At 54.0% G+C, this 20533-nt stretch overlaps 4 protein-coding genes across 4 annotated transcripts; 2 read left to right on the top strand and 2 right to left on the bottom strand.

Moving 5' to 3' along the window:
- Positions 1 to 1439: 1439 nt before the first annotated feature.
- Positions 1440 to 5916, bottom strand: COCSUDRAFT_29600 (kinase-like protein; the record flags this gene model as incomplete). Its single annotated transcript, XM_005646803.1, has 10 exons — positions 5513 to 5916; positions 4784 to 5422; positions 4308 to 4506; positions 3892 to 4090; positions 3559 to 3681; positions 3327 to 3401; positions 3112 to 3169; positions 2733 to 2869; positions 2089 to 2341; positions 1440 to 1753 (listed from the first exon to the last, which is right to left on the bottom strand). The coding sequence occupies exons 2-10, from the start codon at positions 5097 to 5099 to the stop codon at positions 1440 to 1442; spliced, it is 1674 nt and encodes a 557-aa protein (XP_005646860.1). The 5' UTR covers positions 5100 to 5422; positions 5513 to 5916.
- A 338-nt stretch (positions 5917 to 6254) lies between these two features.
- On the top strand, positions 6255 to 8630 carry COCSUDRAFT_29598 (DNA replication factor C complex subunit 5). The gene is made up of 7 exons (XM_005646802.1): positions 6255 to 6414; positions 6557 to 6770; positions 6907 to 6980; positions 7097 to 7256; positions 7371 to 7452; positions 7806 to 7999; positions 8333 to 8630. The coding sequence occupies exons 1-7, from the start codon at positions 6303 to 6305 to the stop codon at positions 8499 to 8501; spliced, it is 1005 nt and encodes a 334-aa protein (XP_005646859.1). The 5' UTR covers positions 6255 to 6302; the 3' UTR covers positions 8502 to 8630.
- Positions 8631 to 8925: 295 nt separating this feature from the next.
- COCSUDRAFT_53762 (general substrate transporter) lies at positions 8926 to 13764 on the top strand. Its single transcript, XM_005646801.1, has 12 exons — positions 8926 to 9039; positions 9254 to 9430; positions 9550 to 9720; positions 9978 to 10153; positions 10386 to 10500; positions 10818 to 10960; positions 11371 to 11578; positions 12007 to 12121; positions 12438 to 12627; positions 12940 to 13062; positions 13198 to 13313; positions 13451 to 13764. Exons 2-12 carry the CDS (start codon positions 9301 to 9303, stop codon positions 13590 to 13592), a joined length of 1629 nt encoding a protein of 542 aa, XP_005646858.1. The 5' UTR covers positions 8926 to 9039; positions 9254 to 9300; the 3' UTR covers positions 13593 to 13764.
- Positions 13765 to 14578: 814 nt separating this feature from the next.
- On the bottom strand, positions 14579 to 19237 carry COCSUDRAFT_37001 (general substrate transporter; the record flags this gene model as incomplete). Its single annotated transcript, XM_005646800.1, has 17 exons — positions 14579 to 14692; positions 15102 to 15206; positions 15473 to 15550; positions 15726 to 15848; positions 15959 to 15992; positions 16092 to 16158; positions 16396 to 16490; positions 16650 to 16764; positions 16978 to 17167; positions 17481 to 17626; positions 17969 to 18008; positions 18127 to 18201; positions 18312 to 18421; positions 18524 to 18580; positions 18723 to 18843; positions 18966 to 19006; positions 19105 to 19237. The coding sequence occupies 17 exons, from the start codon at positions 19235 to 19237 to the stop codon at positions 14579 to 14581; spliced, it is 1644 nt and encodes a 547-aa protein (XP_005646857.1).
- Positions 19238 to 20533: the final 1296 nt, after the last annotated feature.

The following is a 20533-nucleotide window of genomic DNA, read 5'->3' as shown; positions in this document are numbered from 1 at the left end:
GTCAGACCTCCCAAAAAGACACGTCCTGCCTCGGCCACCTGCTGATTACATTCACTGTCCCAGCAAACCCGCAAGCTATCTTGTGCGATCATGCAGCAGCAGCAACAGGGAGGAAGGGAAAGGGCCGCACCTGCGCGCACGGCGGCCTCGGCTTCGGGGCGGGCCTGCAGCAGGGTGCGCAGGTGCGCGCGCGTCAGCAGCAGCGCTTTGAGAGAACCACGCGCGCGCACGGATGTCTTCCACTGCGCGTCGCCCGTGTGGCCCTCGAACAGCGACACCTCGCCTATGAACTGCCCCGGGCCCCGCGTTGTCACCACCACTCGCTCCGACCCGCACGCCCTGCGCAGCCGCCAACAGCTCATCTCCCTCTGCTCTGCCGTGTGCCGGCCGTGGTTGCCTCGATTTTGCTCGATGACATCATCACTAGTGCAGAGTATCACGTCGTGAAGGGCACAGAGAGAATCTGTTCTGCTCGACAAAGCAACCACAAGGACCAAGGGATGGAGCTCTTGAAAGCACAAGTACTCCAGAAGAAAGCTCTTGAGTAGAAACCATCATATAGGCTGCATCAACGCGCAAGGCACAGGCCCGCACCGCGCTGAGATGACGGTGTCGGAGGCGCGGGCGGCGGCGCGCAGCATGGTCGGCAGCAGGCCATCGTGGCGGCGCAGGCGTGGCTGCCCATGATGCCGATGGTGGCCGTGCAGCTGCGGCTCGCTGCCGGCATGCATGATCTCGCTGGCGCGCGAGTCCATGGCCGCCTCGAAGGCCGACCCCCGGCCCTCCCAGTCGGCCGGAGCGGGTGCGGACGGCGAGTGCAGTATCCGGTGCGCGTGCGGCGACGCCATTACCGTTGGCGCCATCTCCACGTCGCTGTCGCTACTTTCCTGCACTCGCGCATGTGCCGTTTCAGCCATTTGTTGCCATTTATGCTCCTTGCCAGCTAATTGCGCTTCCTCAATGCCAGGCTTTCAATGGCACGAGGCTTACAAATATAAAAGCTTCAAAGATCTGAAGGGCACGAATCTGAGAGTACAAGATTGGAAGGCGAGGGGTGCATGCCTCGCTGTCGACCAGGTCCTCGTCAGCGCGCTGCTTGATGCTGAAGCAGATCTCGGCCTCGCCCTCCTCCACATAGAAGAGGGTATCCGCCGGCTCCCCCTCGCGCGCCAGCAGGCCACCCTTGGTGTAGCAGCGCTCTTCGAACAGCGGGCTCAGCAGCGCCACCAGCGAGTCCAGCCCGTCATTGGCATCCCCTGACGCCGGGATTGATACTTTGCTCTGCACCACACACCACCCGCCCAGTGCATCAGAACAATCACAACCCCCAAATTCCCTTGTTCAGAAAAACCGCATCAATGGGAAGAAAGGGATGTCAAACATTGCTCCACCTACTGCTTACACAGGCAAGTCAAACAGCAGCGGTGTAGAAGCAGAATTCATGCTAGTGGGAATAATATAGGCATGCAAGCAGGCCTTACAATGGAGAGGAACAATGAAGTGGCTAGGGTGTAGATGAGAGTGCCAGGCACAACCTGCAGGCAGCGCATGGGGGCGGCGCCGCCATGAGTGACCCAGGGGTGGGCCATGATCTGGGGCATGGTGGGCCGCTGGGCAGGGTCCTTGGCCAGCAGCGCGTACAGCAGCTCTGCCAGCTGCGGCGATAGGGGCGTGCTCCGGGGGAAGCGCAGCGGCGCATCCCGGATCTCGTCGTACAGCCGCATCATCGCGTCCGCCCGGAACGGCAGCACTCCTGCACACACACTACTTTGTTGAGCATGCCGAAAGGAATAGCGAATTGAGCTGAGGTGCTCCTGTGATGTTGAGTGGATCAGATGAGCCCAGAGATCAGGCAAGCAAATCAAGCTCGAGAGAAACCCTGGGTCTGATGCTGCCCAGTGCACAGCAGGCCTCTTCCGCCAATACTTCCTCATGGGAGAACATCAAGACGGCCGAGCAATGGACGAAAGCAATGGACTTGCGTTGTTTTCTGCCACAGCCAAGTTCCAGGCCAGTGGGAAGCGCATTATACAATGTCATTCAGACGTGGCAATCGCAACAAAAGGACGCTGCAAGAGGCGCGCTCACCGAAGACAAAGATGTAGAGGCAGACGCCGAGGGCCCACAGGTCGGCGGCGCGCAGCGAGAAGGGGCCGCCGTGGCACATCTCTGGCGTGAAGAAGGCCGGCGTGCCCACCGTGCGCAGCGCAGTGTCCGTGGCACCGCAGAGCTGCGCGGAGCCAAAGTCGCAGATGCGCACGCGGCCGTCCGCCCCCAGCAGCAGGTTGTCTGGCTTTATGTCGCCGTGCGCCACACCCATGCTGTGCAGGTAGTCCACCCCCTGCAGCCGCCCACGAAAGCATTCGAACTTTGGACAATATGTGGGTGCCAAGCTTTGGGGGAAATATTATCTGTTAACGCAGCAAAGCTGCAAAACAAAGATATTGTCTTTTCCTCCCCCTGCTCACTGTGCGATCCCTGACACCTGGTGAATGCCACATGGGCCAGTGCCAGGGACTGAAGGAGCCACCATCTTCTCCACTTCCCAGAATCCAGAGCAGGCAAAGAGGGAGCCGTCAGCATTTCACTGCAGGACAGGAGAAACCCAAGAGGTTGCCAGCTTGATGAAGAAAATGAGTCTGCATGCTCAGTGATATAACCATGACGCAGCCAGGTGGACCAAATACAAATGTAACAGATTAGTCATAGCGTGGAGTCGAGCTGAGGCGCACCTGGATGGCATCTCGGAAGAATTTGCGCGCGATGGCCTCGGACATGCGCGACTGGCCGTCGCGGCCCTCGCCCAGCACCACAGGGCCGCCCTCCAGGTACTCCATCACCAGCAGCACCTTGTTGCTGCGCGCATCGTCTGCACCCACCCCAGCCGCACCCGCTCAACATTCCCTCTCTGTTAAGAATTGATCCCCATTCCAATCACTTACCCGATTTCCATCTCCGATAGGAGATTGCGGATCCCATATGTCAGTCCATGTTCCCTTGCAAATTTTGCAATCACGCGGGCGTTTCAAGAGCGCACACAGGAGACAGCGAGGTGAAGGACTAGGGATGCATGACACCAGGGGGCATGTGTCAGGAGCTGGGGTGGCTCACCTATGACCTCCATGAGGCGCACGATGTTGGGATGGCACAGGTTGCGCAAGATGCTGATCTCGCACACCGGCTCGCCCGCGTCGGGGCAGCCGCCGGACGCCGTCGCCGAGCCGCCGGACGCGGCCGCCCCGGCACCCGAGGTGCCGGTGCGGATGGACAGGGATCGCCGCGGGAGACGCCCGCGCCGGGAGTCCGCCTGTCGCACAGCCCCATACAGTCAGCTGAGCTGACTGACTCAGCTCTTCTGCAATGACGCAGGGCGCCAGCTGCAATTTAAACGACTGTTTTCTCTCTCTCTTTCTGTCAACACTGTCTGTGCCAATGTGATTTCACTATTTGTGGGTCTATAAATTGCTTGATGGAGCAGTGCTGACATCAAAAAGGAGAACGACATGGCATGCGAAGGAAATATCGCAGTTGTTCAGAAAGCAGTACGCAGATGCTCACCTTGGTGACCAGCTTCAGGGCATAGAGGCTGTGGTCCTCGCTGTTGAGGCACAGCTTCACCTTGCCGTACGCGCCCTCACCCAACGTCTTGATCACCACGTACTGGTTCACAAACGTGCAGCCCTGCAACACAACAGCAAGCCAGTGCTGACTGACATGCTCGCTGTTGCCGTGCATGCAGCAATATCGAGATGGCTTTCTGCTCTACAACAAGGTGACCTTACGAGTAAGGTAGAGAGCCCCTAGCAGGAGCATCTTGCGCCTGCACAGCCATGTCACGAAGGAAAGCATTGGTGGTTCTAGCAAGACTGGTGTCTAGATATGAAGGCATGCCTTGAAGCTGTCGACCAGCATGACGCGGGTGTCAATCACGTCCCCGCACTCAAAGCAGAAGCCCTCGTCTGTGGCCGCCCCCGACAGCGGCCGGGACAGACCGCCACTCTCCAGCGAGCCGAAGCCACTGCGCGAGCGCATGCTGCTGCTGACAGAGCTCTCCCTGGACAGCCCCAGCGAACCCCAGCCGCCCGAGCTCCTGCACGTGTGCACACCCCAAGTCTGCTCCAGAAATCGCAATTTCTGCTCGTCCCCGGGGCGATTTATCTGAAGAATACCATTACTCCCTAATGGTTTGTTGCACAGGCAACATTGCCAGCACCAACTTCTTGGCATAGCTGCTCAAGCTGGTTTCTTTTTTGGCCCACTGCACAAGCAGTATCGCCAGCACCAGCATATGTGTCAGGGGACCGTACCCGGATCGGTGCAGGGGGTCGCTGCTGCGCTGGGCCTCCAGGCGGCGCAGGTCCTCCTGGGAGGAGCGCAGCCGCGCGGACACCTCTATCAAGTTGCGCGGCGTCGCCAGGCCGGCCCAGTCCGGGGTCGCCACGCTTGGCAGGCTCCGGCTGTGCCGCATCGCCATCGCAGCCGCAGAGCCCATCCCATTCGAATCGCCTGCCAAAGAGCAGCGCAGCACATTGTGAGTTTACCGAACAATTGTTCGGTAAACTCACCAACAGAGCACATGCCAACCATTTGAAGGGTTTGGCGACTTTGGCAAGAAGAGGTGAGTTGGTATTAGTGACATATTCTACACCATAGTAACAGTACCTCCCCATAGACATCCTTCAAAAGACGTCTACAACCAGCAGATACTCACCTTGCCAGCGTTTGCACTGGCAGGCAACTGGGTTAAACAGGGTGCTGAGAGGCAGGCACACAGCAGACCCACCCGACTGGAACATCTTGGCGCTGTCGTCATGGAAGACGTGGGCGCCGCTGGTGCGCGACTTGAGAGGCGTGTCGGCGGTGCAGCCAAGGCTGGCGCGCAAAGCAACGGTGCGTGCGCTGTCCGGCGACTGCGGCGCGCTGTTGCTGCGGGTCTCCAGGAAGGAAAGCCGCGTCGTCATGTCCACCTCAGCGATGCTCGGCAGCGGCATGCCCGCGTCCGGCAGCACGCTGAGCGGCTGGCTCCCCATGTACGCGTGCCCCTCGTCCGCCACCGACGCAAAGGGGGTGGGGATGTTGAGCAGCGCCGACCCCTGCATGCCCTGGATGGGCTTGCTGCTCTGCTGATCTGCAGGCTGAGAGCTGGGGGAGCTGCTCTTTGCGTACTCTGCATGGGGCCGGCTCGGGGAAGGCCGGTGGTACCCGAAGGTGCCATTCTCGGAGTTGTGGCCGTTGGTTGCTAGGGAGTCCAGCTCGGCGCCGCTGTCCGGCTGGCTGAGGGAATTGGGCGCATCTGGTGAGCGCAACAGAGCTCTGCCCTCATCCCATCTGCTGAGCTCCTGCTCTGCAGTCTTCCTGCTGACAACTCGCTTCACAGTCCCCAACCCCAGCGATACCCTCGAGAGGTCGCTGATGGACACCCCTGTAGCAGGCATAAGCGACCCATCGAGTCTGATGAGATTGCAACAGCCAGAATAAGCAGGTATGTGAGGCCAGCATATGTGGTACCCACCTGACTTGTGGCTAGCTCTGCCAGTGGATGTCGCTGCTACCAGGTCAGGCCCGGAGGCCTTTGACCGGAGCTCGACGCTAGTGGGGCCCTCGGTCACGTTCCCATCGGATCTGCGGTGGAGAAGGGGCTGCTTGCTTCTATTGAAGGAGGATGTTCTTGGCTTGGAAGGAAAGCACCCAATTGTGCCTCCTTCTCTTGGGAAAGCAATGTCCAGGAAGGTGCGACACTAATCGCAGTCCCTCCAAAAGCTAAGTACTTCCTCCAACTAGCAGCCCTAGGTATGAAATCCTTCGATGTCTAAATCGTGTAACTGCGAGAACTCTTACAGCAATGGTATATCCAACCCTTTACGCCTCTCAAATAGTGCAATATATGGGCAGAGGGCCCTTTGACCCTTGAAATCGAATAAAGTGGGGCTAGAACAAGTTTGGGCATAACGAAAGGAAACAGGAAATTTTCGTCACGGGAGCTCTCGAGCGTATCTTTGGTCTGAAACACATGCACCGCCAGGTGTAAAGCGCTCCTTCTTGTTGGCATCAAATTCTGACGAAAGAGCAAACGAACAGAAAATATTGAACATGTTTGCAACCTTGCAATCTTGTAGAGTGCTTTTAGATTGACGAAAGCTGTGATTGTCTTGCACATCATCACCGAACTTTTCTTGAAATCACTCAGTTTGGGGGTTGCGATCGTCCTGAATAACTCTCAAAATCCTTCATAAGCACACGAGAAACTGCAGAAAGACATTCAGCGTACCATGACGTGAAAAGTATCGGCCATCGAGCGAAGCATGGGATCGAAAGGGAAGGCGCCAAGCATCATTGATGACGCTCCGTGGGTGGAGAAGTACAGGCCTAAGACGCTCGATGATGTAGCAGCACACAAGGAAATCATAGACACAAGTGAGGGACACACAAAGCAGTGTCTGCCAAGATCCCAAACTTTCAGCTTTGGCCTGCTTATGTTCATATCAGCAGATGCTGTAAGATACTCAGTGCAGCTCAATCAAACCTCGACGTCTAACGGTATTTTCCTACGATGCAGTAAAGCGGCTGGTCAAGGAGGATCGGTTCCCACACGTGCTCTTCTATGGGCCCCCTGGAACTGGGAAAACCTCCACCATTCTGGCAGTGGCACGGCAGATGTATGGCGCATCATTGAGGAGTATGGTGCTGGAGCTGAACGCCTCAGATGACCGTGGCATAGGCATCGTCAGGGAACAGATTGTGGATTTTGCCAGCACAAAGACCATGTTCAGGTCAGCTTCTATTTATGCACAGGGAGAAACTTCAAACGTAACGAAGACCCTCCTGTGAAGGATTGCACATAAAACAGCACCATGCAGTCCAGTGAACCTGTCAGAATTGAGCTTAGATATTCTTGTGCCTCTGCAGCAACAAGTTCAAACTTGTGATCCTGGATGAGTGTGATGCGATGACCAAGGATGCTCAGGCGGCGCTTAGACGAGGTATGGCCATTGACATCCACCATCAAGGCCAGAAGGCTGCTTCCAAATGACCAGCATGTCAAGGATTTCCAATGGTTAAAAGAAGTGAACGACATCAGTTTAATTGATGTGCGCAGTGATCGAGAAGTACACGCGAAACACGCGGTTCTGCCTCATCTGCAACTATGTCAACAAGATCATCCCAGCGCTGCAGTCGAGGTGCACGCGCTTCCGCTTCCCGCCGCTGGCAGACAGCTATGTCAGGAGCCGCCTGCAATTTGTCATCGACAGTGAGAGGTGCGCTCAGCTGGCCCATCCTCCCTTTGCTGTCCCGCCGTTTAGTCTTACTGTGTTGACGCGCAAATGACGATAAGGCACCAGGAGTTACGCCCAAGTTGGGGGTGGCTGCAGGGTAAATATGGGGGACGGTGGCCTGGATGCTGTGGTGACCCTTGGGGCAGGGGACATGAGGCGAACCCTCAATATCCTCCAGGTGTGCGGTCCTTGATCCCACAGGTTGATGCAGATTGAGCACTCTTTACATGTCGCAAACAGGCAGGACCTGCTCCATAGATTGATGCAGAGAGCACAATCAGATTTCAGAAAACATGCATGACCTCCTCATGCACCCTGGTACAGAGAGGCTGCTGTGCTCTCACTTCTCAACTCTCTGACCCTGCTTTTTTGCAAGCAATTGTTGCAGCATACTACCGTATGTTCCCTAGCCTTTCAATCTCGTGGAATACAGACTTCCCTAGCTCTTTGAAATCACATGAAAACATACACTTCCTAGTTCTCGGTAAACAATCCTTACATCCACTCAAGCCGATTCGAATGCTCGGGCAGGCGACGCACATGTCGGCGGATGTGGTGAGCGAGGAGGCGGTGTACCAGTGCACAGGCAACCCGCTGCCCAAGGACATCGAGGCGATAGTGCAGGCGCTGTTCAACGAGGACTTTGTGGACGTGTTTGCCAAGGTGCAGGACATGCAGATCAACAAGGGCCTCGCTCTCACCGACATTGTCCAGCAGCTGCACCCGTGCGCGCCTGCCTCTCCTGCTGCTATATATCATCCATGTTACACCAAAGTCTTGAGTAATGTTGCGAGGAAGGGAGATCTGAGAAATTGTGCATGCAGTGCAGCAGTCTAGATGCCAGCCATGTTGCGGAAGCCCCCTGGTGGGTGTTGTGATTGCATGATAGGCAAATATGCCTGCCTTAATCGCAGCTTTGTAATTCCAGGACACCTTTGTTGGCTCCATGGAAGACATCTTCCAGGGCTCAGTGTCCTCATCGTCTTTGACTGCATGGACCTGAGGAGGAGATTTCTGTGCACAGTGCTGAAGGGGTCTTGCTGGTGGCATGCATGCAGGTGGGTGTTCCGGGTGAACATGCCGGCGTCTGTGCGCATAAAGCTGGTGGATGCGCTGGCCGACACGGAGCACCGGCTGGCCTTTGGCACCAGCGAGCGCCTGCAGCTGGGCGCCCTTGTGGGGGCATTCTCCGTGGCCAGAGAAGGCATCGTGGCAGCTGCCAAATGATTCACAAAGCTGCTTTGGGGGTCGTGTATATCCTGAAACTACCTTGGGAATGAATATTGCCTGGAAGACTTCTTGGATAAGTTCGAAGTTTTATAAAGTCCCCAAGGGACTGCCCGGCTCTGGCATACCGCGGCCGCTTGGTTGCAATTTGAATTTGTTAGAGGCAAATATTTGATTGCACGGTCAGTTTGAGCTTTTCCCAGCATGGTGATTGATTGGCACGAGTTGTGAAGTTGCCACGCTCTGCTCTGGGAAACGTGAGAGGGCTCCAGCTGGCTCTGGCAATTTTGGAAGTGGTCAACAAGTTCCAGTTTTGGCTCGGTCAACGGGCTTCCGGAGCACATCCCGAATTATGAAGTCTTGGAAGCTGTGTTTGCGAAGTTTTCACATCCTCCAACAAAACGCCATCTCCACTGTGTAATACCTATCTCAGAACACAATCTATTAGGATGACTCGATCAGTTTGATAGCGCGGGCGTCGATATCCCGACTCTACTACTGGTCTGCTGGCGGGGATCTGGTTGATCTTTCCCACACGGTGCGTGGTTGGGTACTTAGAAGCGTCATTTCCATATCTTGTATCTATGTGTGATACGTTGAGTCGCTTGGTGTCTCTCCGGAAGCTAAACACAGACCTGCGGCACATGCAACATTGCCACCATCACCGTTCCTGCTGACGAGGACCGTAAAACCATCAAGAACATCGCTATGATGCCTGACACCCGATAAGCACACCTACTTAACTGCCGTAGGTGACGTATCAATACATTCTGCGGAGTTCACACAGCAGCCGGGCGCAATGGCTGTCGGCGGACTCAATGTGTCAAGCGGTGCAAGGGCTGCAGAATACGAGGGACGAATGACATGGCGGGTGTTCATCACCTGTGCCATGGCAGCATGCGGTGGCCTGCTGTTCGGCTATGATCTTGGTAAGCACAGCCAGCCTGCAGGCACTTCTCAGGAGGCTCACCTCATGTCGTTGCCATACTCAAGTTCCCAATTCCTTGCATTGCATAGATCTCAAAATGTCGACTTTCTTGCCCGGCAGGTGTCACTGGAGGTGTGACGGGCATGCCAGCGTTCTTGGAGGCGTTCTTTCCCAATGTCATTGCAGCAAAGGAGCGCGCCGCCAATCAAGTATCCAGCCCCTACTGCCAGTTTGATGACATGGTACTGCAGCTGTGGACGAGCAGCATGTTCCTAGCAGGCGCCTTTGCAGGTACGAGGAGATAACACCTGCACACTCCCCTGCATGGCAGACAAGCTCTGTGATCATCTGCGAGCGAAGCTTACAGGCATCCCTATTAATACGCCTGAAGATTGCAGGGATAGAGCAGGTGCAGTGTAGCCAAATCACATCAGCTCAATGGGCTCTTTGGCCACAACATACAGAGACAGTCAAAGCAGCAGAATACAATGACGCATGCACATAAGTGGAAGCAGCAGCGAGGCTCTGATGCGCATGATGTGCCGCAGGAATCGCGACGATCATATTCAAGCCGTTCTTCCAGCGCATCGGGCGCAAGGGAGTCATGATCAGCGGCGGCATCGCATTCGTGGTGGGTGCTGCGCTGCAGGCAGGCGCTGTCAACATGGCCATGCTCATCATCGGCAGGCTCTTTCTGGGCCTGGGCATCGGATTTGCAAACCAGGTGAGCCAGGAGTCAGCTGACTCTGCTGCAGATTGCCTGTCTACGATGAGTCAGGGCCCCTGAGAATCGACCAAGTGGCAGCGGAAAAGCATTGTAGGTTTGGGAGGCATTCCAGACCATCAGCTCATGCACTCAATAAGTCCGAGTTCCAGAGCTTCTTTTTTTTGCAATCCGCTTGCAAAGAAATACACTTTGGTGTATAAGTTGCTTGAGCAGGTGATGTGATGTGCAGGCGGTGCCCATCTACATTTCCGAGATGGCGCCCCACAAGTACCGCGGCGCCCTCAACATCATCTTCCAGCTCATGACCACTCTAGGAATCGTGCTGGCCAGCCTCATCAACTACTGTGATCCCCTCCCTCTAACAATTGTTTCTAACGCTCAGCTGTTCTTTATTTTAATATCCATTTTCACGTTAGTGGTTAGTCAAAGTCGCTAAAGACGACTGCAACTCTGCTGGAAATTGAGAGACCTCTTTATCAGGCGTCTCGATTGGGCTTTGATGTCATGTCTGCTAAGTAGGTTTCTCATTGTGCACAAGACGTATGGTTAAGATGTCAGATGATGCAGAAAGATACCAGGTACCAGGGGATCAGCACCCCTAGCAGGCAATTACGCCTGGCAAGAATTGCAAACTGAGCAAGATAGGCTGCTATGCACGCAGTGACGCAGGACCATGTGTGGGGATGGCGTGTGTCCATTGGCCTGGCGGGTGTGCCGGCGGTGGTGTTTCTGGTGGGCAGCTGCATCCTGGACGACTCCCCCAACAGCCTCCTGCTCAACTACAAGGAGGCCAAGGGCCGCCAGGCACGCCCCACCAGACTGTCTCCCTGCACCTATGCAAGAATCCCTCAAGATCTGTGGTGGTCTAGTGCTACTTCAAGCGCATATGTAGCATGCAGGAGTGTTGCATTAACAGCCCTGGCATACAGGCCTGGTATGCCGCCCTGAGCTGTGGAGCCATCAGAGCCTTTTGTGCATGCCATGTTTGTGCAGCGGCCGATCCCACATCAAGGCTACTTCCGACAACTTCTTTCTATCAGAGCCCTCTTTGCAATGGCAGCACAACTCTGCACCGCCAATCCCAGCCTGGCGCTTCATCCATCACTAGACTGCTCCCACAGAGCACATGCTGACATGGCGCTGATGTGATGCTGACGTGGCGCTGGTGTGGCACTGACATAGCAAGCTGACGTGGCATGCGCATGCGCGCGCAGGTGCTGGTGCGCATGCGCGGGACGGAGAACGTGGGCGCGGAGTGGGCGGACATCTGCGCGGCAGTGGAGGAGGTGAAGGCGCATGAGGTGCAGTTCTGGAAGTCCCTGGCCGTCCTCTTCAGTCCGCGCTTTTGGAAACTGGCGCTCGCATCCGTCGCCATCCCCCTCTTCCAGCAGTTCACCGGAATGAACGCCATCATGTTCTACGGTGCGTTGTTCCCTCTCTCCCCATGTTGTTCCTGCCAGCTGTTGAGGGGTCAATGCATGAGCGGGTGCAGGACCATGTTCTACGGTGGGCTGCCATCTTCCTCCCTGTATTTCTTGCAGATCCAAAGCTGGATGCCAGAGGGTCCCTGCAAGCTTCTGGGATGCAGTGCATGGGTCTTTTGCAGCTGCTGCTGCTTTGACCGATTGTAACATTGCAACTGCGTGACAGGAGGTCACCCAGCAGCCCCCTGGACATGATGTTCAGGGGTTACATCTGGGGTTGAGCCTGGATGTAATCCCTAAAAAACATTAGCCAAAAATTTTCAACCGTAGGGTACCTGGTAGGAGATCTTCGAATAAAAGAACGCCTAAATTAGCAGAAAGCGGGAAATTTGGCTGAAGTGTTCTGCTTGTTTGTGTGCGCTGCAGCGCCCCAGATATTCCAGGTGATGGGCATGGGTGTGCGCGCGTCGCTGATGTCGTCCATGATCACCAACTGCGTCAACTTCTGCGCCACCTTTGTCGCCATCCTCACCGTTGACAGGTGCCCCCCTGCAAATCAGCTCCCTGCATTGTGCATGTCATGGCAGTCTTTCGTCTTAGTCTCAATGCACTCCATCGGGCTTCTGAGTAGGTGGAGGAGAGTCCTACGGAATAGCTCAAGCCTGTAATTATGGCATCCAGAATTTGGATCAACTCAATTTCCATCAGCATGGTGCATGCACCACTCACGCCAGGACAAATACAGAGACAAGAATATCTGGCCTGAATGCAAAATTTACCGTAGACTCACACTGTCTCCTGTGCCGGTACAAGTGTCCTGGTTGCTGAAGAGGCAGAGCATGTTGTGTATGTGCCAGGTTCGGGCGTAAGCCGCTGTTCTATGTGGCGGGAGTGACCATGTTCATCATGCAGACTGCTACCGCAGCGCTGACTGGACTGACCTTCACCGGAGCCGCCATCCCCAAGGAGCCCGCCGACGCCCTGATCGTGTTCATCTGCATCTTCGTCGCCTGCTTCGCCTTCTCCTGGGGGCCCCTCGGCTGGCTGGTGCGCCCTCTGCCCACTCTCGTCTGTGTACCAGCTCACCTGCAAGCTTGAGCGTTGCAGACTTCCTGATTGATTGATCGTGGGGCGGACCAGTGCCCCACACCCCTATTGTTTTCCCGGGAGTCCACCAGCACTTTGAATATTGGCTGTTGTTGTCTGACGCCTGGTGGCTTTTGTTGACGCACTTGAGCCAGCAAAGGAATGCATGCATGCACAGGCAAATGCAGGATGGGAACTCGCACGTGCCGTCTGGCGGAGTTCCCTTCAGCTGGAGCAAGGGTTGCCTGAGTGTGTATGTGGTGTTGGGGTCAGGTGCCCTCTGAGATCCACCCCCTGGAGACGCGCGCGACAGGGCAAGCTGTGACTGTGTTCACCAACTTCATGGCCAGCTTCATCATCGGCCAGTTCTTCAACAGCATGCTCTGCAGGATGCAGGTCGGCTTGCCTTGCCTTTCCCAGCAACAGACATGCAGACCAAACTTTCCACTGAAAAGATAGCTCAGTCTGAGGGACAGTTGTGTCATGTGAAGCAGAGTTAACGTACAACTGAGTTTGATGTGTGCTGCGCAGTTTGGCGTGTTCTTGTTCTTTGCGGCCTTTGTGGCAATTATGACAGTGTACGTCTGGATACTGCTGCCGGAGACTAAGGGAGTCCCCATTGAGGAGATCATGAATGAGTGGGCCAAGTAAGTACTCTGCATGCAGACCTCTTCGCCTTTGAGATCCGTAATCATGATGTCCGTGAAATCTGGGCTTCACAGCAGCACTTAAGGAGAGGAATTCGAATAATTTTAAATGCTGATGAGATTTTTTCAAATTGCAGGATCCCAATCAACCCCTTAAGGAGCAAGGCAAAGGTGTCTGCAGACGGCAAGGCCCTGAAGCAGAGGAATGTTTCCAGCCCTCCCCACGGCGAGAAAGATGGAAACTCTGATGCATATGACAATGTCGACCTGCGTGCATGATGGCGCATGCAAGGATCTGAATGACCTGTACAAGGCTTTTATTTGATGTGCTACAATTTTGATGACGTCATTGAATTTTGGAACATACCGCGGAAGTACGCAAGCTGCAAAGGATCCCATGCTGTTGGCCCATCATGAAGAGTTTTTGACACTGTAAGAAGTTGAAGTGCATCTTTGAGACGTTACAGAATCCTGCACAGTGCAAGGTAGAGGGTGATTCAGACCAGCACTGCAACAAGCTCATTCCCAAACGTCTTCTGACTTTTCTAAAACACTAAATTGCCGCATTCACTTTAAACACCTGAGTCCAGGCAGGTATGGATAGAAGGCCTTGAAATTTGCATGCACACTGTACAACCAGCGCTGGTCATGGCAGCGAAAGAACAAAGCAGGGTCCCTCCAAGGATGTAGCACACTTCTCATGCTTAGATACTCACACACAGTCTCTCTTAAAGTTTGAACAGGTTCACATCCTCACGTCCCGCCCACCTCTCCAGCAAAAGTGTCGGGTGTGTCCAATTTGGGCCTCACCAATCAAAATTTTGAGCATAGACTTTGCTCCCTAGGACATCACAGGAATCTTACATGAATCTAAGATATTACTTCAAAATTGCTTTCCAGGTGTGATTCACTTGAAAGGGCTACGCAGGATGCATCCTCATCCGCTGCAAGCTTGCGCAGTGCTCATGCAAAGCTCAGCTAGCGCTATGCTCTCACGGCACCAAGGCTGCATTGGATGATGGTTGCAATGCCGCTGCCCTGATGAATTGAAATGAAAAGATATGAGCATAAAAAAGGCCACCCGTCCTGGGATATCTACCCGGCTGTACAAGCCTCCCAAGGGCCTCTGATGAGCAGGTTGCACCTGTCACTCTCTTGGAGGCTGTGTGATTGTGCATTTGTCTGCAGCACTCAGCTGTCACTCTTTTCCTCAGAACCTTTGTCTCTGAGGCCAATATCAAGTCCGCTCAACCTCTCTCCATGGTCTATGCTGCGTGGTCATTGCTGCCGTCCTTGCGACCGGTGCCCTCGTCAACACTGTTGATTGGGGAGCGGTCCTTGACTGGCAGCTGGGTCATCTCTGCCTCCTTCCCATCCACCTGCGCAGCAGCAAATGCCTGGTTATGGATTGCTTGTGACCTGAAAGTGTGGCACTGTAATGCCTGGCAACACGCACCACTGGCCCTCAATTTCGCAAGCTTCTCTGTTCACAACAAGCAAAGGGCTCCTTCATACATGCGCCTCATGCCACCCATGCTGAGGCCAGGGCCTTATTCTTTAAATTTTCAATTTTGGCACACAGCTGCTCACAGACGTGTCTACACGAAACTCATCAGAGCAGCATGAAACAGTGTGTACTGCATCAATCACTGTGCTAGGCTGCTGAATGCTTGCAGAAACCCTCACATGTGGCTGCAGACGCCCCTGCGAGTATCCACCTCGGCCCTTTCCTTTGGACTTGCCGGCCTTGTATGACGGATACAGTATTCTGGGGATGAAGCTGCTCACCGTGTAGGGGGCGTGGTCGGCGCAGCGCTCCTGCTTGGTGGTCACAAAACGGCGCCAGAACCAGTGCGTCCGCCACATCAGCTGCATCTCCTCAATCGGCACTCCCTGGTAAGCAAGGCCACCACTCCTCAATATCTTTTGAGGCAGCAGGTCAGTGCCTGCGATGCGCTGCGTCCAGAAGTTTGTTCCCCTTGATCTTCACGAGTGCCACCAGAACATGTGCTCTCACGCAAATAAAAAATAGTAACATGACAAATCAACAGCCCTTGCTGGCACAGCCATTGGAGGTCGAAGTAAAATGTGAAGCATGCATAAGATGGGGCAATATTCTCTCCCCGTGGACATGCCAAGGTCAGAAATTATTTGTGTACCTTGGTCTCGGGCAGCAGGAAGATAGTGTAGATCGTCGCGAGACACACCCAGAACGCGAAGAAGAAATAGACCCCAAACTGCGGACTCCACACCCAAGTCAGCGGACTTCACCCCACAGCTGACAGCGGTTGAGTTCAGTACAGAGAGGCCTGACTGCGCTGTGCACTGTCATGGTGCATGTCACAGATTAGCTTTAGGTGAGCGGTAGAGTTTACGAGGACAGTTGCTGCGAGCGGTGAGAGGCGCACGCACCCGCATTTTGCAGAGCATGGATAGGAAGGCCTGCCCGATGACAAAGGAGAACAGGAAATTCACGGAGACCGTGATGGCCTGCCCGGCACTCCTGGTCTCGATGGTGTGGATCTCAGATGGCACCTGTGATATTGCACATTCCACATTTAAGACCCTTGGAGCTCAGTGCAAGCAGGAAGATGGCAGAGCAGCTATCTCAGATGCTTGGGCATCAGACAGAGGAGGGGAATTACCAGCCATCCAAGAGGACCCCATGACCATGCAAACCTGCGATGCATACAGGTAAAATGCTCAAACAACACTCCAAGAATGTCATATTTCTTAGCCAAGTGTAAAGAGCGAAAACACACTTGATGCACTACTCACCCCGACACAAAGATGCAGATAAGGACCAGGACTCCCACAGCGGCGGTGTTGGTGATCTTAGCCTGATCTGTCACACGACAGCAGCATGTCAATGCTTGCATGCGCCTTTTGCAACAGAGAAAGTCGTGCCATCTCACAGATCTGAATTGAAGGCAATCAAAAAGAGCTGACATAAACTGTGGCGCCCAAAAGTTGCAGAGATGGTGGCTGATGGTTACACAGTGATGGTGACTGATGGTCATGTGATGGTCCTAGACAACGCTGTGCTGTTTGAAGCTGCCAGAAAGCCTGAGAGGTTGCTTACTGGTGTGGAAGGTTGCTGCCATGACAATGCCGGTGGCAATCTCAGCCACAATCATCTGAATGCCGCCCTCCAGAAACAACTTCTTGCGCCCAAACCTGCACACCCATCACCTGATCGCAGTCTGCACCAGCTTTTGGTTATACCCATGAAGCTTGGCGGATTCATGGGAGGCACAAAAAACCAGTGGATCGGGTCTTTGGAGTCTTGGTTCTCGAATGCAGGCTAGGGTCATCCAGGAGGCAGCAAGCAAGCACCTGTCGACAGTGAAAATGGCAATGAGTGTGGCCACGCAATTGATGGCACCGATGATGACAGCTGACAGCAGCGAAGAAGACTTGCCCGAGCCCAGGGAGTTGAAAATCTGGGGCGCTGCGACACACATGGGCGCTAGTTTAGGCAACATGCTCTCAGCACATCGAGTGTCATAGTCAAGACAACATAAGCTTCCAGGCAACATCAGACAGGCACTTGTTCAAATAGACAGATGTTCAGCACCCGACAGAGCTGCCACCTTTAGGGTGAAGACTGTCTCCAGCCAGCTGCGCAGAAGGTGTCAGAACAGAATAGGAAAGATCCGCCCACCGTAGAACATGATGGCGTTGATGCCGGTGAATTGCTGGAAGAAGGGAATGAGCACGGCGGCTGTCAGCTGCGGCCGGTGCGTGCGCGTGAACAGCTTGCGCCAGTTGCCCTGCTTGGACAGCTCCACAGCGTCATGCATGTCCAGGAACTCCGCATCCACATTCTTCGTCCCTCGGATGCGCTCCAACACCTGCATGGTTGCAAATTGCACTTAGGACATTCTCCCGAACAGCCGTCTATCTTGCAAGGACCCATGATCCAAGAATTTGCATGACATCATCGTTGGAAGGCAAGGGATTTTTTGTCCTCACAGGATGCTGTGACGCCGCTGTGATTCCTGGAATGCTTGAAAAGGGCTCGTGCAGATCAGCAGAGTGTATCTATGGGGTACTGATAAGCCCTGCCTACTCGTCACATGGAGAACGATTTCTGTCGATCTGAGACAGAAACCCTTGACCATTTTCGGTTGCACAGAGTTATTCACTAGTATTGTAGAGACTGACCTTGCGGCCCACGTCTGGGTGGCCTCGCTGTATGAGGGAGACAGGGGTGTCTGGCAGGCACAGGCCGCCCAGGAACAGCATCGACGCAGGCACGCCAGCCAGACCCAGTGACAGCCGCCAGCCCCACGGCGTGATAAACGATGTGCCTGCAGCACAAAGGCGCTGATTCTCACAATAATTATGAATATCACATGCTTGTTCCAGCCGTCAGGGACGGTTACGCCCCTCAGATGTGCTGTCACTGTTCTACTATATTCCTGCCAGGAGGCAAGTTTCGTGTCCAGACAAGCTGAACTTGAAGGCGCAGCAAGTCCTGCCCCTTGTTGAGCTCGCCAGATCCAAGCACCATGGGCACGGTGCTCAGTATTTGTATCGCCTCACACCAGCCGGGGCAGATGTTGGCTCAAATAAAACGGGATTCTCAGAAGGGTTTAAATACCATTCACCCTTTGGGGAGCACTTTGGGAATTGGTTCAAAGAAAGCTCACCATAGTTGATGCACTGGGCTGCCAGGATGCCAATAGTAGTCTGCGGTAAATGGCCACCTTCCTTAGTGTCTGGTGCAGTCGCCAAGCACATGATGAAGTTGACACCAAACAGAAAGCAAAGGGTGTGCATGGTACAACAAAGTCATTGAGACACGTACCGCCAGCTGAAAGCAGATGTTCAGGGCTCCTCGGATGGAGTGGGGTGCCATCTCGCACAGGTAAAGGGGCACAGCCTGCGAAAATGGCAAGTCATATTATTTGGAATCAAGGATGCATTTGATTTGCAAGCCCTGCCATGCACAAGTGCGGAATTGATTTGGAAGAGAGAGGCTCAGGAGCTGACCTGGTTTGCAAATCCAACTCCGATTCCCAGGAACACACGGCCCAGAAACAGCATGCTGATGTGCACAGCTCCGGCCAGAAGCCCAGTTCCAATGAGAAATGCCAGGCCACCTGCGCCAGTCAGGCGAATGCACATCAACAATGCTGTGCTATTCTCTCTGGATCAAAGTTGAGATGCCTAGCACAGCTGCACAGCTGCATGCATGCGCGCACCAACGACCATGGTAAGACGCCTGCCGTAGCGTCTGGTGACCAGCGCAGCAATTAGACCTGCAGCACCAAATAAAGTCTCAGCCATCACTGCTGCACACACAGCAGCAACCCGAGGCAAAGCAGGTAAATATTTTGGCGAATCCATAAGGGAGGGGAACTTCAGGCTTGAACTGGACTGCAAGGGAAGAGGCATGCGCACCGGCTACAGCGCCGGCAATGAACATCGTCGAAGTCCAAAGCTGCAGCAGCTGTGAGTCATACTGACAGTAGGGGTTCTGGGCGGCATTGGCCTTGCCCCTCACCACACTTGGGAAGAAGTCCTGCAGGGCATGCGTGGGTCAAAAGTTCCCCTTGTGTTCTTTCAGAGAGAGCATGTTGTCAACTGTGCAGAAAAACTTCCCCCATGATTTCAGGCCGATAGGTGCATGCAGCACCCACTCACGCTGAGGAAGTCGTCAAGGGACGCCACTCCTCCAGTGACACCTGGCAAGCACAGTGCAATGATCAGCTGATCTAGCAAGGTTTCCACCGGCACATAAGCTTGAATTTGAATTCAAACTGAGGCAAAATGGATGGCTCACCAAGGTCATACCCAAACAGCAGGCCGCCCGAAGCTGCAATAAGGCAGATCAGAATGACGGCTGGCGTGATCTTTGCCTCATACTGGGTTGCACGAGCCCCAGCAACACCTACAGCAATGCCTCCACCAGCCATGCTCTCTGGGCACAGGCCACAAAACCATTCAGCACAATGGTCAAAGACACCGACGTTGTAGCCTTGCAAAATGACCCTGCAGCCTTTTCTAATTTTCAAAGAGTCACCATCAAAACAAGAGATACGAGAAACTGGTGAGTATGTGATGAAGAGAAATCGACAAATTGTGCACGTGACTATTGAGCTCGAAAGAGAAGTTCTCCTCGGTAGAAAACACTGTTCCGGGACGTATATAGATTGGAAATGACGATCGGCTCGCTTTGTAGCCTCCCAACAGGTCGGCTATCACCAGACGATGGCGGCTCACAGCTGACAAGATGAATGGCTGAAGCCACAATTTAACACAGCAAAGACATCTATAAGGGTCTAAAGAATCTTGATGTAAGCAGAAACGTGCACCTCAGCACGACGATCGAAGGGAGGCGTCCACGGAGACGTATGACGGCTGAACGGATCCTTATTCACCACTGCAAGAGGACTTGAAATCCGGCGCGTCTCAGTCACAATATATAAGTTTAATATATATTCAAATTGTTCAGAAACAATTTTGGCGGCCGTTGCGGCCAAGGCGCTCCGATATCGGACACAATAAAGTGTCCAAGGTTACACTTCGTCAAGCTTCCTGGCAGGTGGGGTTTGGCTGAGTCATGCATTGGGAAGATTTGGGAGATCTGCAATGAAAAGGATGCCGCTTTGTTGATCCAACCATTAGCATGGGATCCCAGCTGACATAAATGTTTGCATGTGGCATGCAGCAATGTTGCTGTTTTCATGCTGATCGGGTCAATGCTTGTCAAACTATCATCATGATTTGAGGCATGCACTGCAGTGACTGCTCATTGTGATTGGCGCAGCTGTGCAGCAGCAGCATCACAGAAATGTTTGACGTTTAGAAGAGCACTCCAGAAGCCAGTGAGGGAATCTTTGCAAGGCCTTGGAAGTGTAAAAGTCCTACTGCTGGCATGCCGGCTGGTGTGCCCGCGCCACCGATGTACCTTGAATGAAGCTAGCACCGCCGGGCAATCCGCAGAGCGCACATGCTTGACCACCATCCTGATACACCACCTTTCCCACATCAAAGGAGCATGTCCCATAGGATACCACTCCATCATAATACCATTGCTGCTGGCACAAATTTAGCACTGTATTGAGCTGGCCGATTAGTAAGCGTTTCATTGTCGACCTGGACAAGTGCATTTGCGAACTTACCTGGAATTGTCAATGTATACAGGGATTGATTTTGATACTTGCTCGATGAAATGTCTCAAAGAGAGGAAATGAATAAACAAATCTTCA

This window comes from Coccomyxa subellipsoidea, assembly GCF_000258705.1.
Source record: "Coccomyxa subellipsoidea C-169, whole genome shotgun sequence".
Taxonomy (NCBI): domain Eukaryota; kingdom Viridiplantae; phylum Chlorophyta; class Trebouxiophyceae; family Coccomyxaceae; genus Coccomyxa; species Coccomyxa subellipsoidea.
Note: the sequence above shows the minus strand (reverse complement) of the source record. Positions and strands in the feature narration are given on the sequence as shown.